At 37.9% G+C, this 15,577-nt stretch overlaps 2 protein-coding genes and 1 pseudogene across 2 annotated transcripts in view; 1 reads left to right on the forward strand and 2 right to left on the reverse strand.

Annotated features, from left to right (window-relative positions):
* The window catches only part of LOC127203988 (zinc finger protein 721-like), a 1,570,727-nt gene that overhangs the window by 1,139,193 nt on the left and 415,957 nt on the right, over positions 1–15,577 (reverse strand). Inside the window, 1 exon segment of the mRNA XM_051162938.1 lies at positions 8,408–8,491. Within this exon segment, the coding sequence (XP_051018895.1) occupies positions 8,408–8,491 (84 nt within the window).
* The window catches only part of LOC127203992 (zinc finger protein 431-like), a 436,824-nt pseudogene that overhangs the window by 25,084 nt on the left and 396,163 nt on the right, over positions 1–15,577 (forward strand).
* The window catches only part of LOC127204012 (zinc finger protein 120-like), a 428,901-nt gene continuing 423,829 nt past the window's right edge, over positions 10,506–15,577 (reverse strand). The window contains exon 2 of the mRNA XM_051162966.1: positions 10,506–10,727. Coding sequence (XP_051018923.1) covers positions 10,518–10,727 — 210 coding nt within the window. The 3' untranslated portion in view covers positions 10,506–10,517. The remainder of the gene's footprint in view (positions 10,728–15,577) is intronic.

The following is a 15,577-nucleotide window of genomic DNA, read 5'->3' on the forward strand; positions in this document are numbered from 1 at the left end:
GTACCTGGCTGAGTAGGAGGTCAAAAGAATGCCTTACTCCTGTACCTGGTAATACAGGTAGTTTTGAGCCATCTGATGTGCAAGCTAGGAATCAAACTTAGGTCCACAAGAGGAGCCATACAACTACTTTTTCAGGTCTTCAATATGTCATAATGCAGAGGATGAAGATGCTCCAACACTCCCTGTGTGTCCTATCATTTGAAGGTGATGAAGTCCCTGCTAGTTGACTGTTGAAGGACTCAATGGATTTCGATTCCTCTGTGAATGGAGTCTCCAAATTGCTTCTCATTTTCATTGTCAAAACAGTTTTCTTAGTGTGAGTATACATAACAAAGTATTTTTTAAAAACTAGTTAGATTCCAGTCAGATTCTATTAGGAAAATCTCCATAATTTGAGACATATTTTTGTTTTAGTAATCTTTTTGAAACAGGATATTGCTACATAGACATGGCTGTCATAGAACTCACTATGTGGGTTGAAGCTGCCCTCAAATTCAGATTGTCCTGCCACAGTCTTCCAGGTGCTGAGATTGCAGAGATACACCTCTAGTCTTAGCTGAGATATGATTTTAAAATAACCCATCTTTGAATGATAGAATTAAAGGATAAAATAAGATTTAAAAAAGAGCCATAACTGCTTTGATGAACATTACTACTTTTTGAAATTCTACAATCATTTAAATTGGCAAATTATTTCATATGTTCTCAATAATATGGTTATTTTCTTTGCTTTGTTAATTTTATCTCTTTAGAAGTGTTTGAACTGTGTTTGTGAGTATATACCTGTGCCATGGTGTGCATGTGGAAATGAGAGAGGAACTTATTACTGTCTATTATATGCTTCCCCTAAATGAGTTCTAGACATAAAACCCAGGGGATCTTCTGTTTCCTGTGACCTCACTGGCCATTATTGGGTTTTAAATTATTTATGTATGTACTTGTCTGTGAGTATATATATGCCAAAAGCCCAAGTGTAGAAGTAAGAGAAAATTTTGTAGGAGTAATATGGGTCTCCCAGAGATTGAACTCAGGTCATCAGGGTTAGGAACAACCAACTTTATTTACCCACTGAGACAATTGACAATTATCTAGCATTCATTTATGCTTCTGAGAAAATATTATGAGCAAGTGTTTACTCCTGAGAGTAAAGTATCCCATTCAAGAAGAACATATAGCAGTATATATCATTTTCATTTGCAAATAGGACTTACTATTCAAATCATCCTGTTTTCCTTCATCTGAAGATGACAATATGTTTATGTGGAGGAATGCTGAGTAAATTTATCAACTGTCAATAAAGTGCTGTTTAGTCAATCAGCTGGACAGAAGGACAGGAAGTGGAAGGCGGGACTTCCTGGAGGGGAAGAGAAAGTTTGATGGTTGGAGAAGGAAGAAGGTTTTTTTGACAGTTGGAGGGGGATGGTGGGGACTTGACGAGGACTGGCCCAGGGATCATAGTGGCAAGTGCTTGGAATATATGTATGTTATAAGGTTTAGAGTAGTTTGATTAGTTTACGAGTAGATTAGAATCAGTTCAGATTCTGCCCAGGAAAGTGCTGGGAGCTTTAAAGTATGTTTCAGTCTTCCTGTGTCAGTTATTTGCTTTGTAGGCCAAATGGATACAAAATACTGTAATGAATTGGTGCCCATTCGGCGTATTCTGTGTATCCACACCCTTGAAAAAGGATACCTTATTATAGTTTGGTGGGAGAAATAGCTCAAAAAGAAAAGTTATATTTTGTTATAATTTGGTAGTTTAAAGATGCAAGATACACTAACACAAAATATTTGGGCCTTGATAAATGCCTTTTAAAATAATGCTATCATACAAATAAGAGAGAAAGAAATTGTGCTACTGATTATGCATACTATTTTTATTTTACTCATCCTAGCTTTCTATAATTCTTCAAGGGAAAAGGCATTAGAGAAAAAAAATTTAGGGAAAGGACTGAGGAAAATACTAGGATGATGGGACACAAAGCAAAATGAAAAATATGAAATTTGGAAACAAACTTTAGAAGAGAAGTTAGAAAAGCTTATAACTAAGAATAGTAATACAGAGATAGAAACTGAAGAAAAAAGGTCAGAACATAGAACACAAAATTGTAACAAGACTACAAGGCATTCATTATTTGTTAATAAACCAAAAATGATTTTCCCATCTTTCATAAGAGAACTCCCAGGAGATGTGAAAAATCCACAAGGTTATTAAGGTTTTGATTGGCAACCTATAGAGGCACAAGAATTAAAAGGGTTTAAGGAGGCAATAAGCAGTTACGGTTCATACTCGCCAGATGTTAGACAGATACTTAATAATTGGTCCACACAGAATCACGTAATTCCGAAAGACTGGAGAGATTTAATGACTGCCATTTTAGAGCCAGGTCCCCAGTTACAATGGCTGGCAGGGTAGAAAGATGAGGCCGCACTTGTGGAGCAGTGCAATAGGACTGGATGCATTGACATTGTCAGGGATCAGTTGTTAGGTGAAGGCCCATATTCTGAATTAGTAGTACAGTTTGCCTTTGATAATAATGTCTTAGATCAATGCCGAACAATATCCATGAATGCTTGGGACAAGGTTGAACAACAGGGACAAATGGAATCATTTACAAAAATAACCCAGGGTTCAAATGAAACATTCACTGATTTTTTTACAGAGACTAATTAAAGCTCTGAATAGAACCATAGCAGATCCAAATGCTAGAGAAATCCTACTTCCATCTCCAGCTTTTGAAAATGCAAATGATGAATGTAAAAAAGCTATTAGGCCCTCGAGGGCAAGATCTGCACCTCTTCATGAATGGATTAAAATCACTTCAGGTATAGAGGTAAATCCATGTGATTCAGCTATGATTGAACAAACAAACAAACAAACAAACAAACTCCAGGAGCCATCAAAACAAAATGCTCACTGTTGTGATTGTAAAAATTCGAATCATACTGAGCAAAATATTCCTAAAGATAAATTATTTTATAATGATAATAATTCAGGGAGAAAGTTTCCTGTAAAATGTAGAAGATGTGGAAGGGATGGCCATGTAGCTCATGAATGTTGGTCACCCGCGGATACCCAAGGCAAATCCCTGATTTCAGATAACTGACTAAAGGGCTATACTCAAGGCGGCACACACACACACACACACACACACACACACAACCACCACCACCACCAACAACATGAGCCATTCATTTCCTGTTCACCAAAATGGGATTATTCTAAAAGACAACAAGAAAATTCAAGGTTTGATAAAACAAATAGGGCTGCTGAAGACTTAGAAAATCCATTTAATGGAGAAAATAATGCCCCTAGAGATAAAATAAGAGACATGGGAGATACTAAAACAAAACAAAACAAAACAAAAAACGAAAAAACAAATATTTTGGCAAACTACTAAAATTAGACCACAGAAAGTGCAAATCAGGAGAGATCAATTAAGAACTCTTAATGATTTTCAAAAATTGCTGGGAGATATTAATAGCCTGCGGTCTACAATTGGCTTAACTACTCATGAACTAAATAATTTATTTCAAACCCTACAAGATGATAAGGACTTGAATAGCTTAAGAAAGCTACCAGCTGAAGCTGAAAAGGAATTGGTTCTGGTAGAAAGGAAATTACAAGAGTCATATATTGACCACATTGATCCAAAGAAGGCATGGATTTTAGTTATCTTCCCTTCTACTCATTCTCCCACAGGAACTCTTAAGCAAAGGTAAGATTGCATCTTAGAATGGGTATTTTTTTTTCATGGTTTTTTGAGACAGGGTTTCTCTGTGTAGCCTTGACTGTCCCAGACTCACTCTGTAGACCAGGCTGGCCTCGAACTCACAGCGATCCGCCTGCCTCTGCCTCCCGAGTGCTGGGATTAAAGGCGTGCGCCACCACGCCCGGCTAGAATGGGTATTTTAAAAACACAAACAAAGTAAGAAATTAAAAACCTACATAGAGGGGCTGGAATGATGGTTCAGAGGTTGGGAGCACTGACTGCTCTTCCAGGGGTCCTGAAGGCAGTTCCAAGCGACCACATGGTGGTTCACAACCATCTATAGTGAGATCTGGTGCCCTTTCTGGTGTGCAGGTGTACATGCAGGCAGCACATTGTATAAATGATAAATAAATAAGTATTTAAAAAGAAAAAAAAACCTACATAGAAAAGGTTTCTGAATTGATTGTAAAAGTGAAAATGAAACTTTGCCAGTTAGGTGGAATAGATCCAGCAGATATGGCAGTACCTTTTACCAAGGCTGAGATTGCCTCATTATGGGAAAACAATACACATTGGCAGAGGGCTTGCAGTGATTTTTCGGGAGAAATTAACAACAGATAACCCAAAAGCAAGATATTTCAATTTATAAAAAGAACTAATTGGATTCTTCCTCATATAGTGAAGCGGATTCCAATTTCTGGTGCTCCTACATTTTACACTGATGCCAATAAGTCAAAAAGAGCAGGTTATAAATCAGAAAATATAAGTAAGGTAGTTGAGAGTCCTTATGATTCTGTGCAAAAATCAGAGTTATATGCAATTCTGCAGGTCTTATTAGAGATTGAAGACTCTCTTAACATAGTTACTGACTCTCGGTATGCTAAAAGAGTTGTGCTGAATATAGAAACAGCTGACCTAATTCAGTATGATTCTGAATTAACTTCACTATTTATTCAATTACAACCAATGATTAGAAATAGAAACCATCCATATGGGTATATAACCCATATAAGAACTCAAACGGGTCATTCAGGACCTATAGCACAAGGTAATGATGAGACTGATCAACCATTGATAGAAAGTGTGTTAGAAGCTTCAGAGTTTCATTAAAAAACACCATGTTAACAGAAAAGAATTTAAAAAGTTTTCTATCACTTGTCAACAGGCCAAGGACATTGTGAAAAAATGTCCTGCTTGTTCTATATATAACCAAACTCCCATTACCTGCAGGAAGCAACCCTAGGGGGGAATCAAAGAAATGAAATTTGGCAAATGAATGCATTTCATTTCATAGAGTTTGGAAAACTGGAATATGTGCACCATACTATAGACATATATTCAGGATTTCAGTGGGAAATGGATTTAAGTTCTATAAAGGCTGATTCTGTTATTACTCATTTACTATAAGTCATGGCTTTTATGGATGTACCTAAACAAATTAAAACTGACAATGCTTCACCTTATGTCTCTAATAAAATGAAACAATTTTTAATGTATTATAACATAAAACATGATACGTGTATACCATATAACCCCACAGGACAAGCAGTCATTGAATGAGCCAATCGTACGTTAAAAGAAATGCCCATCAAACAAAAAGGGGTATCAAAGACCTCCAAGAGATAGATTACATAATGCCTTATTGACTTTGAATTTCTTGAATGCTAATGAGCAAAACATGACAGCTGCAGAGAGACACTGGATTTCAGAAAAATCTGCTGAATTTGATCAGCCTGTCTATTTCAGGGACATCCTGACCGCAGAATGGAGAATAGGAAGTGTGTTAGGATGGGGTAGGGGTTTTGCATATTTTCATACAGGAAAGGAAAAATTGTAGGTTCCATCTAAAATAATAAAAATTAGACATGATAGAGGTAGACCCCCTGAAAATCATACACACAACCTTAATGCTAACATGTTTACAATCTAAAAACAAGTCAGTATTTTACTAATGTAATGTTTCAACAAATTTTATATGAACATCAGTGAGATGGCTCAGTAGAAAATGTCTTTTGTGTGCACTGCTGGCAACCTGACATTGATCATATATAAAGATAGCCAAATCAGACGCAACAATGTTGTCAATCAGACCCCACATATCAGGCATGGCTTAAAAACCCATAATCACAACACACACACGGATCAAAAATTTTTAAAAATATACCTCATTGTTGTTACACTATTTAGCATGCCTATATAATTCATTTAAAAGGCATACTTCAAGTTAAAGTCCTAAATGGTAAGTAATAGGAATATGAAAAAGCATGGAACACACACACACACACACACACACACACACAGCAATTAAGCTATGGTGATTGATATTTTGTTGGGTATAGTAGTCTGGGTTGGCATCTGTGGCCTCTTAGGGTCTGCATGGCATCTGTCCAGACTCTTGGATTTCATAGTGTCTGCTGAGAAGTCAGGTGTAATTCTGATAGGTTTGCCTTTCTATGTAACTTGGCCTTTTACTCTTGAAGCTTTTAATGTTCTTTCTTCGTTCTGTACATCAGTGTTTTGATTATTGTGTGGAGAGAGGATTTTCTTTTCTGGTCTCACCTATTTGGAGTTCTGTAGGCACCTCCCATTTTCACAGACATCTCTTTATGTTAGGGAAGTTTTCTTCTATGGTTTTGTTTAAGATATTTTCTAAGTTAGGGAGTTTGGAGACTTTTTTTTTTCTTCTATTCCTAAAGATCTTAGGTTAGGTCTTTTTATACTGTAACTATTTCTTGGATGTTTTGTTTCAGAAGCTTGTTATTTTTAACATTTTCTTTGGCTGATATATCAATTATTCCAACTGTAACTTCTACACTTGGGATTCTCTCCTTAATCTCCTGTATTCAGTAGATGTTGCTTGTATCAGCAGTGTCTGTTCTCTTCCCTCGCTTTCCCTTTTTCAGGATTGCCTCAGATTGTGTTTTCTTTGTTGCTTCTATTTCACTTTTTGGGTCTTGAATACCTTTATTCATTTCTTTCTCCTGTTTGACTGTATATTCTTGTTATTCTTTATAGGATTTATTATATTCCTTCATCTGTTTCAATGTATTTTCTTATATTTCCTTGAGAGATTTATTTTCCTCCTTCAAGCCTTCTATCGTTTTCAAAATCTCAAATGTGAAATATTCTTGCAATCCAAGGGTGTTAGTATCTCCAGGGCTGGCTGTTTTTAGGACTGCTGGCATCCAATTCTGTCAGAGGGGTCTGAAGTTTGTTTTCTGTGTTCTTACACTGGCCTCTTGCCATCTGGTAGTTCCTGTTGTTAGCAGGCCTGGAGGTCCTCCCAATGGGGTCTCAGGTGGGTGAGGCATGTCAGAGGTATTCAAAGGGAGCTCCAAGCCAAAGACTGATTGCTAGGAATCCCCAGAGACTGCCTTAGAATGGCAGACGATTCAGATTAGAGCCTAAAACCAGCTCAGATATGCTGAGTTCTCTGTGTCCCAGTTGGGCCAGGTAAGTGAGAAGCAGCCTGAGAGATATTCAATCCAAAAGCTGCTCAGGTGCCCAACAGGCATCCAAGGTACGATGGTCAATGTGGCTTTTGGTTCAAGCCTGACTCAATTTTGCTGATTCGCTCTCTGTGTCCCAAGTGCACTAGGCTGTTGAGGAGTGGGCAGATAGAAATCCAAGCCCAAAGCTGTTTGGATGCCCCAGAGGCCACTTCTGCTATTTTGAAATCTCTGTTCATTGGCTTTTTGTGTATAAGACTGGCTAAGCCAGTCAGATGCCGGTGGAGTGAGAGTCACACCCAAAGCTACTCAGGTGCTCCACTAGCTTCATTTGCTGATTTTCTCTCTATGTTCTGGATGGACCAGTTCAGAGAAGAGTATGTGGAGAGAGGTCCAAGGCTAAAGCTGCTCAAGTGTCCCTCAGGCCTCCTCAAGGTAGTAGGTAAAGTGGGGTATAGCCCATGCCCACCTCATCTCTGTTGGTTAACTGTTTGTGTCCTAGACAGACCATGCAGGTGTGGAGCGACCAGAGAGTGATCCAAGCCTGAAGCTTCAACATATTAAATGCACTTCTTACATTGTTTATTTCCCATATATTTTCATGTCTCTTAAGATAACTGTCATTCAAAAGTTTTACTGCATTGCTTACACTCATAGGGTTTCTCTGTATTATGCCTTCTTTTATGTATTAAAATATGACTATGATATACAAAGGACTTTACACATTGATTACATTTGTACGGTAACTCGCCAGCACATATATTTTTACGTATTAGGAGACAGACTGTTATGTGCAAAAGCATTATGACATTAGTAATATTCATAATGTTTGAATGAAAGTATATATTCTTTCACGCCTTTGAAGAAAACTATGCTGTGCAAAGGCTTTACCACAAGAATTACATTCATAAAGTTTCTATCTCATATGAATTCTTCCATGCTTTTGAAGAAGACTGTGCCGAGAAAAGGCTTTACCACATTGATTACACTTATAAGGTTTCTCTCCTGTATGAATTCTTTCATGCAACTTAAGAGAACAGTTCCATGCAAAGGCTTTACCACATTGATTACATTCATAAAGTTTCTCTTCTGTATGAATTATCTTATGCATTTGAAGATAACTGCGCCGTGCAAAGGCTTTACCACATTGATTACATACATATGGTTTCTCTCCTGTGTGAATTTTTTCATGATTCTGACGATTCCTGTGACATGCAAAGGCTTTACCACATTGATTACATTCATAAGGTTTCTCTCCTGTATGAATTCTTTCATGCATTTGAAGATGACTGTGCCGTGCAAAGGCTTTACCACATTGATTACATTCATAAGGTTTCTCTCCTGTATGAATTCTTTCATGCATGTGAAGATGACTGCGCCGTGCAAAGGTTTTACCACATTGATTACATTCATAAGGTTTCTCACCTGTATGAATTCCTTCATGCATTTGAAGAAGACTGTGCTGAGAAAAGACTTTACCACATTGATTAAATTCATATAGTTTCTCTCCTATATGAATTTTTTCATGCATCTGAAGAGAATTGTTCCATGCAAAAGCTTTACCACATTGATTACATTCATAAGATTTCTTTCCTGTATGAATTATTTTATGCCTTTGAAGAGAACTGTGATCTGAAAAGTCTATACCATGTTGCCTCCATTCATAAGAGTTCTCTCTTGTAAAATTTCTCTCATGTCTTTGAAGATGACTCTGACATGCAATGGCTTTAACACACTGATCACATTCATATGGTTTCTTTCCAATATGATTTCTTTCATCTTTCCGAAGATGACCTTGACATGCACCAGCTGTACCACATTGGTTATCTTCATGGGTTTTTTGTTCAGTGTGTGTGCTTTTATGTATTTGGAGACTACTGTGATGTGCAATGGCTTCACCATATTGAATATCTTCCTTTGTTTTCTCTCCAGTATGAGTACTTTTATGCCTCTGAGGATGACTGTGATATGCAAACAATTTACCATGTTGAGTAAATTCAGAGGTTTTTTTCTCCACTATGACTTTTTTCATTTCTGCAAAGATAATTGGCACAAGTGAAAATTTTAACACAGATATTACATTGATGAATATTTTCATCTGTGTGAGTTAATTTTACATTTTGGTCCAGTTGTAAATAAGAATCAGACATTATAGAATGTGTACTTTGCTTACTTTCATGGTGTTCCCATTCATTATGGGTTGTTTTGCATCTTTGCAGATAACTATGATGGTATAAGGACATTTATTACATGAACTACATTTACAATATCATTTTAATATGTAGGATTTTCACATATTGGAAGAGAAATGGTAGAACTCAGAGCTCTACCACAATGATTGCATTCATAAATTTTCCTATAGTGTGACTCATACTATATTTGCAAAGTGAAGTGAGAGAAACAGAAAGAAGTCTCATTCCTATTACTAAGAGGATTTTGTATAGCATAAGTTTGTGGATTTATTGCTAATGAAGTTGGAAAATCAATTAATTGTAAACTTGTAGTGTATTGAGAAAGTCTAGGCACAATGGGGACTACTACATATCTCCTTATCCTTCCATGTTAGGCAGGAGCACATTGCTTCTTTAATTACTTCTAAGCTCACATGGGTAGCATCCATTGTGCCATATGACATACTTATCAAAAGGAGAATAACAAATGAAAGGTTCCCCACTGCAGTCACAGAGTTTAACGTTTGCTTTCCTTATAGACATACGGTATAAGGATTAATGTTTCTCTACAATAACATTCTTGGATCTCATAAACTGCCACTCACTAAACTTTGCAACATTCCTGCACATAAGATGAGGAAAACAAGCTTTATTATGGAGCATTTGCTTATTAGATGTTTTGAACACAGACTTATTGCCTATGGGCAATGGGCATAGCTTCTGCAATATCTAAGTGGAATGAGACTAAACACATTGGCAGTTGTATAGTCTAGCTCTCATGGGGCTGTGATTCAAATGGTGGTATCTGTTAATGCATGGTTTTCTTGTCTTCTTTCTTAGAGAAATGCTTTGCAAACATAAACCAGATACCTGCCTTTGAGGTACATGGTTTTGTGAGAATTTAATAATCATCAATATACTTAAGGCAGTGCATTCTTACACTGTTGATTTTCCATAAAACTTGCAGGACACATTAATATTTTTTAGAGGTATATTTATATCAACTGTCATATTCTAATTACCTTCCATGTCTTCTAGAACATTGAACATGTTCTTAAGAATTGTATTGTGTTCTTCCCAACTGTAGCCTAAAATGTAATAGCAGAAATTGATTATTATTTTTTTTGGAAATTAGGCAAAATGTAAGTTAGCATCTTCAGTAAATATGAGATTTATTTACCTCATTCTCAATTGAACTTACAACAAATAACTGTATCAAAGAAACAGTTGCCCTTACATTTTAGAAAGAAAGAAGAAATCACTGTCTTACCTATATCAGTGAGGTTCCTATAGGTCTCCAGCATCACATCTTTGTAGAGTCTCTTCTGGGAAGGATCCAGCAAAGCCCACTCTTCCTGAGTGAAGTCCACATGCACATCATCGTAGGTCACTGCATCCTATAACACCGCAGACATGTGTGTAAGACAAAGCATGACAGTGACAACACTGTAAACATATACGTCATTGACAATAGACTCCTGTAATTCTGATGCTTCTTCCACATATTTCCTGACACAGATGTTCTAATGTAATCACCAAGGCATTTTAGATAGAAGTTGAATAATGATGCTCACTTCTATCATTCCTGCACCCCTTGAACAGGATACAGCTTTGCAAGAGAAATGCCCATCAACAGACAGAAAGAGAGAGAAACAGAGAGACAATCAAGCAGATCAACAGAACTAAACTCACATCACAGAAACTGTATGAGCAACTGCTGTCTATAAATATGATGGGAAGGCTGGGTGTATTTTTTTATGCCTGTAATCCCAGCACTCAGGAGACAGAGGCAGGTGTATCTCATTGAGGTGTCTGCTGGCCCACGCCAAGCAGTCAGCTTCAGCACAGCATGAGGTTCATATGAAGACCCTGACTTCTCTCAAAAAAAATCAAGTAATCAAACCAAAGAGACAGGGAGAACTCAGAGGTGTTTACTGAAGTTCCTACTAGGTCACACACATTCACCCCAGCTCTGTATTCATCTTCCAGAAACCTCAAATGCCCCAGTTTAAAATGTAACATCAATAACATCTCTGTAATAGAAAAAGCATGTTTAAACAGTTACAAATGGACAGATGGATGTATTAGCAATATAAATATTTATCATAAATAAGCCACATATGGTAAGAGACATGGTATACCAGAGCTCTTGTTGGTTCTGGGAATATTTGGAGTTCATTACCAGTATTTAGATTAGAGGTTCACAACTACGCATTATACCATGCTCAGATGTCTGAGGCCATCTTCTGACTATTGTGAGCATCAGGCACACATCATGTACATATTCCTGCATACAGGCAAAATACACATTTATTCAAAATATTAAAAACAACTACAACAGGTAGAAAGAATGTCAGACATCTGAAATCCAATGATGTAAAAAGCTCCTTTACTATTAATGTCATAAACACAGCCCATCCTGAAAAATAAAATATACTCTATGACACATTTCAAAATTCAAGGCATAAAAAAAAAAATTCAAGGCACGGATGAAAATAAATACAACAGCATATGCTTGCATATACCTACACGCCAATCCCATCTGCTAATAATATTAAAACAAAACAAGCCAGGCATTTTGGCTCAATCAAACCTCAGCACTCTGTACACAGAGTCAGATGAATCTCTAAGTTCAAGGCCTGATTGGCCTACGTAATATACTTTCTGGAGAACAAGGGCTACCCAGAGAAATTTTGTCTTCAAAATAAACATCAAATAACCACAAAAAATGTAAAAATTATCCTTCTAGCCCAATAGCATTGAACAGCATTTACTGTTCCTTATGTGATTTAGGAATAGCGTATACAATACTCAGAGCATGACAGCACAAGATGGAAGCTGTCTGATGAGTTTCAATGACAACACAGTAGACACAAAGAACAAGAAATGGATTGAGTCTATAGACACTCACATCCCATCCCCAATAAGGAATTTAGAAAGGTTCTTCTTATAGAAGCTTCCATATGCTCCAAAAGAAAATGCAATAAAATAAAGACATCATCCTTACTGGGAGCTTTTCGATTGAATCAACTACACTCTGACCCTGATTACTACAGGCTCATGGTCATCCCATGATGAAAATACATTCAGTCTAGATTCGATGATCCTACTAGTCTCCAACAGCCCATACAGTGTTCAAACGTCCAAAGGCTCCTTTGACAGTCATGGAAATCTCCTGACTGCCACATCTTGTAAAATCAGAAAAGAAGCAATATCTTTGGAACACACAATGGCACAGGAGAGCCCTTCCCATCCCAATAAAGAACAATGAGTATACAGTGAGGGAAGACTGGACCAACAAAAGTAAACCAACAGGGAAACACGTCAGTCTGACTGAGACATATGGGGCTTCAATTTTAAAGGGCACAGTCAGCCCTATACACACAAGTTCTTATATATCCATCAGTTTGTTTATTTCCACTCCCTACATGCATCTCTCCATGGCAGAGATCTCATAGTTTTTAAAAATTTCATTAATTTATTCAGATTACAACTCAACTGCCATCCTGTCACTTATATCCTCCCACTCCTCCCTCCATCCCACTTTCACCCTATTCCCCTCCCCTAGGTCTATGATGGAGGATGACCTGCTCCCCCATCATATGGTCACAGGCCATCAAGTCTCATTTGGGGATAATGCCCACTCTTTCTCTGAGTGCCACCAGGCCTCCCCACCAAGGGGAGGTGGTCAAATATGGAGCACCAGAGTTCATGTCAAAGTCAGTCCATCACAGTTTTGAAATGTCAATATCTTATGCTCTCAAAATTAGACTTGGGCTTCATCTTCAAAGCTTCTTGCAATAAACTCTCAGTATCCTCACTGAGCATCTGATTCTCCCAAAGACAAATCGGTGAAAAAATCCGAACTGAAACATGTGGAAGGATCCAGGACCTTTTTTGTTTTTTCTTTTGGTGTTTTGAGACAGGGTTTCTCTCTATGTAGCCTTAGCTATCTTGGACTCACTTTGTATACCAGGCTGGCCTCAAACCCACAGCAATCCACCAACCTCTGCCTCCTAAGTGCTGGGATTAAAGGCATGTGCCACCACATCTGGCTAATGACCTTACAGTTTATATCTTTCTCGTTTCCAAAACCAGTAGAGCATGAAGGATCCTGTCACATTTGGCTCCTAAATTCTGATGAGCTGTACCATACTGGACCACACTTGTAGCAGATTTTATAGGAATTTCCTTTCTTGGAGTAGGAATCACTTTGTGTATCTTCCATTCATTCAAAGCTTAAAAGTAGAGAGTGTTAACCTTAGGGTGCCTTCTTAAGCTTCTAATACAGAGCAAAGGCCTTCTCTTTACTGATGATAATGTCCTTCAAAATCCCTGCCCCTGTTTCATCATTTGACTGCCATCTGAACCTACATACTGCTGTTTGTCTCCACAAACCACAGGCTTTGCATTTATCTCAGCCTCTCTTGTTGCTTTTTTTTACTGTAGTCCTGAATGAGTCACAGGTAATAATAATCCAGCAGATTCAAGGTTCCATCTAAGAAATCAGTTCATTGTTTTAAATTCTGCCTTACCCAAGTCCTCAGGGCATGGGCAGAATTAGAATGTTTTGGGGCCAAAATATCATAGAAATGACCTCAGGCTAAATTCTTTTTTTCATAGAGTCTATTTTCCACTGAAACCCTATGATCTCAACTTCTTTGTCTGCATTACTCTCAACACTCTGCTCTCCAGTGTGCTACAAGAACAGCAGATTAAGTTCTGTCTGCAGCTTTCTATGCCTTTTTTCTATATCAAGTCTTTATGTGTTCCACGTTCCTTCAAAAGGTAAGATTCCCAGGTTCTGCCCAACATCAAAATAACTTCTTGTGTACCACTTTTGCTAATAACTTGCTACTCAGGCAATGAATAGTTTTTATGCATGGTTTTGTGGGATCACGGGCCATGAGTCTGGGAGCTTAGCACAGAGACACGAGCTAGAAAATGAAGGCAAAGACCATGGATAAACACTGTTCCATAGCTTCTTCTCTCCTCGGTCAGCGTCTCATGTTCACCTGGCCCCTTTATGTAGCCCATAGCCACTTGTTTTGGGATTTTGCCACCCTCAGTGGAAGAGTCTTCCCACATCAATCAACCATCAACACAATTTTTCACAGACGTAGGAAGCAACCAGTGTGATGGGAGCACAGCCTCAATTGAGGCACCCTCAGATAACAGTCTGCTTTGGATTGAAGAGAAATGAATCTAATTATGACACAGAGAAAGTGATATAGGAAAAACTTTTAATATCCCCAAACCAATGTGCTGACTAACTACATCAATCACTTAAGTAGCAAAAACACAGACATTGATGATTACAACAACCAGAAAACACAGATTTGCCAAGAAATGAATAGGCAAGTCTTTAGAATCAAGAGAAAACCAAAACCTTTCATCCACAGAAAGTCCCCAAACCTACAAAATTGAAGGAATTATAGAATACTAAATGAAATATCAGAAAGGGGGGAAAAAACCCAGAGATTTCCAGACAGGGGTCCTGAGCCGCTATCTCGGCACTCACGGAGTCAGAGGCAGATGGCTATCTTTGAGTCAATGCCGATCCTGGTGTACAAAATGAATCCAAGACAGTGAAGGCTACACAAAGAATCCTGTCTGGGGAAATAAGAATTTCATCCAATCCTTTTCTCTGGGCTTTCATACTTGTCCACGTGAACACTGTCTCCGTAGCTCACCCTCTCCTCATGCTGCTCAGGTGAGATTTGCTTTGAACACCTAGTCCTGCCTCTGCTCTCTACTGCCTGGAAGACCGTTCTGCACCTCAGTTTTGTTTTTAAAGACAGGGTATCTCTACGCAGCCTTGGCTGTTCTAGATTCACTTTCTGGATCAGCCTGGCCTTGAACTCACAGATTTCTGCTTGCCTCTGCCTCCTGGAGGGCTGAGATTACAGGCATGTGCCACAGCACTTGCCTAGGAAGTACGTTCTTAATGACTGAGAAACATTCGGGAATAGAAACAAATAGGAGATTAGAGCAGTGATTAATTTTAAGAATGGAATTTAAAACTAACATCAACAATTAATTTTTTAAACAGATGAATATAATTGCAAAAAACAGATAGGCATACTGATACTCAAAAAAAGCAGGCCAGGCTGTCTTTGAGGGAATATCAGTAGAAAAATACAATGTTAGCTGCTGGAGTCTGTAACCTGACACATAGTTGCAGCCAATAGCCTGGGTCTCAAATTTCTGAGCTGATATAACTATGTCAACTAGGATTCCACTTAAC

This window comes from Acomys russatus, chromosome 19 (assembly GCF_903995435.1).
Source record: "Acomys russatus chromosome 19, mAcoRus1.1, whole genome shotgun sequence".
Lineage (NCBI taxonomy): Eukaryota > Metazoa > Chordata > Mammalia > Rodentia > Muridae > Acomys > Acomys russatus.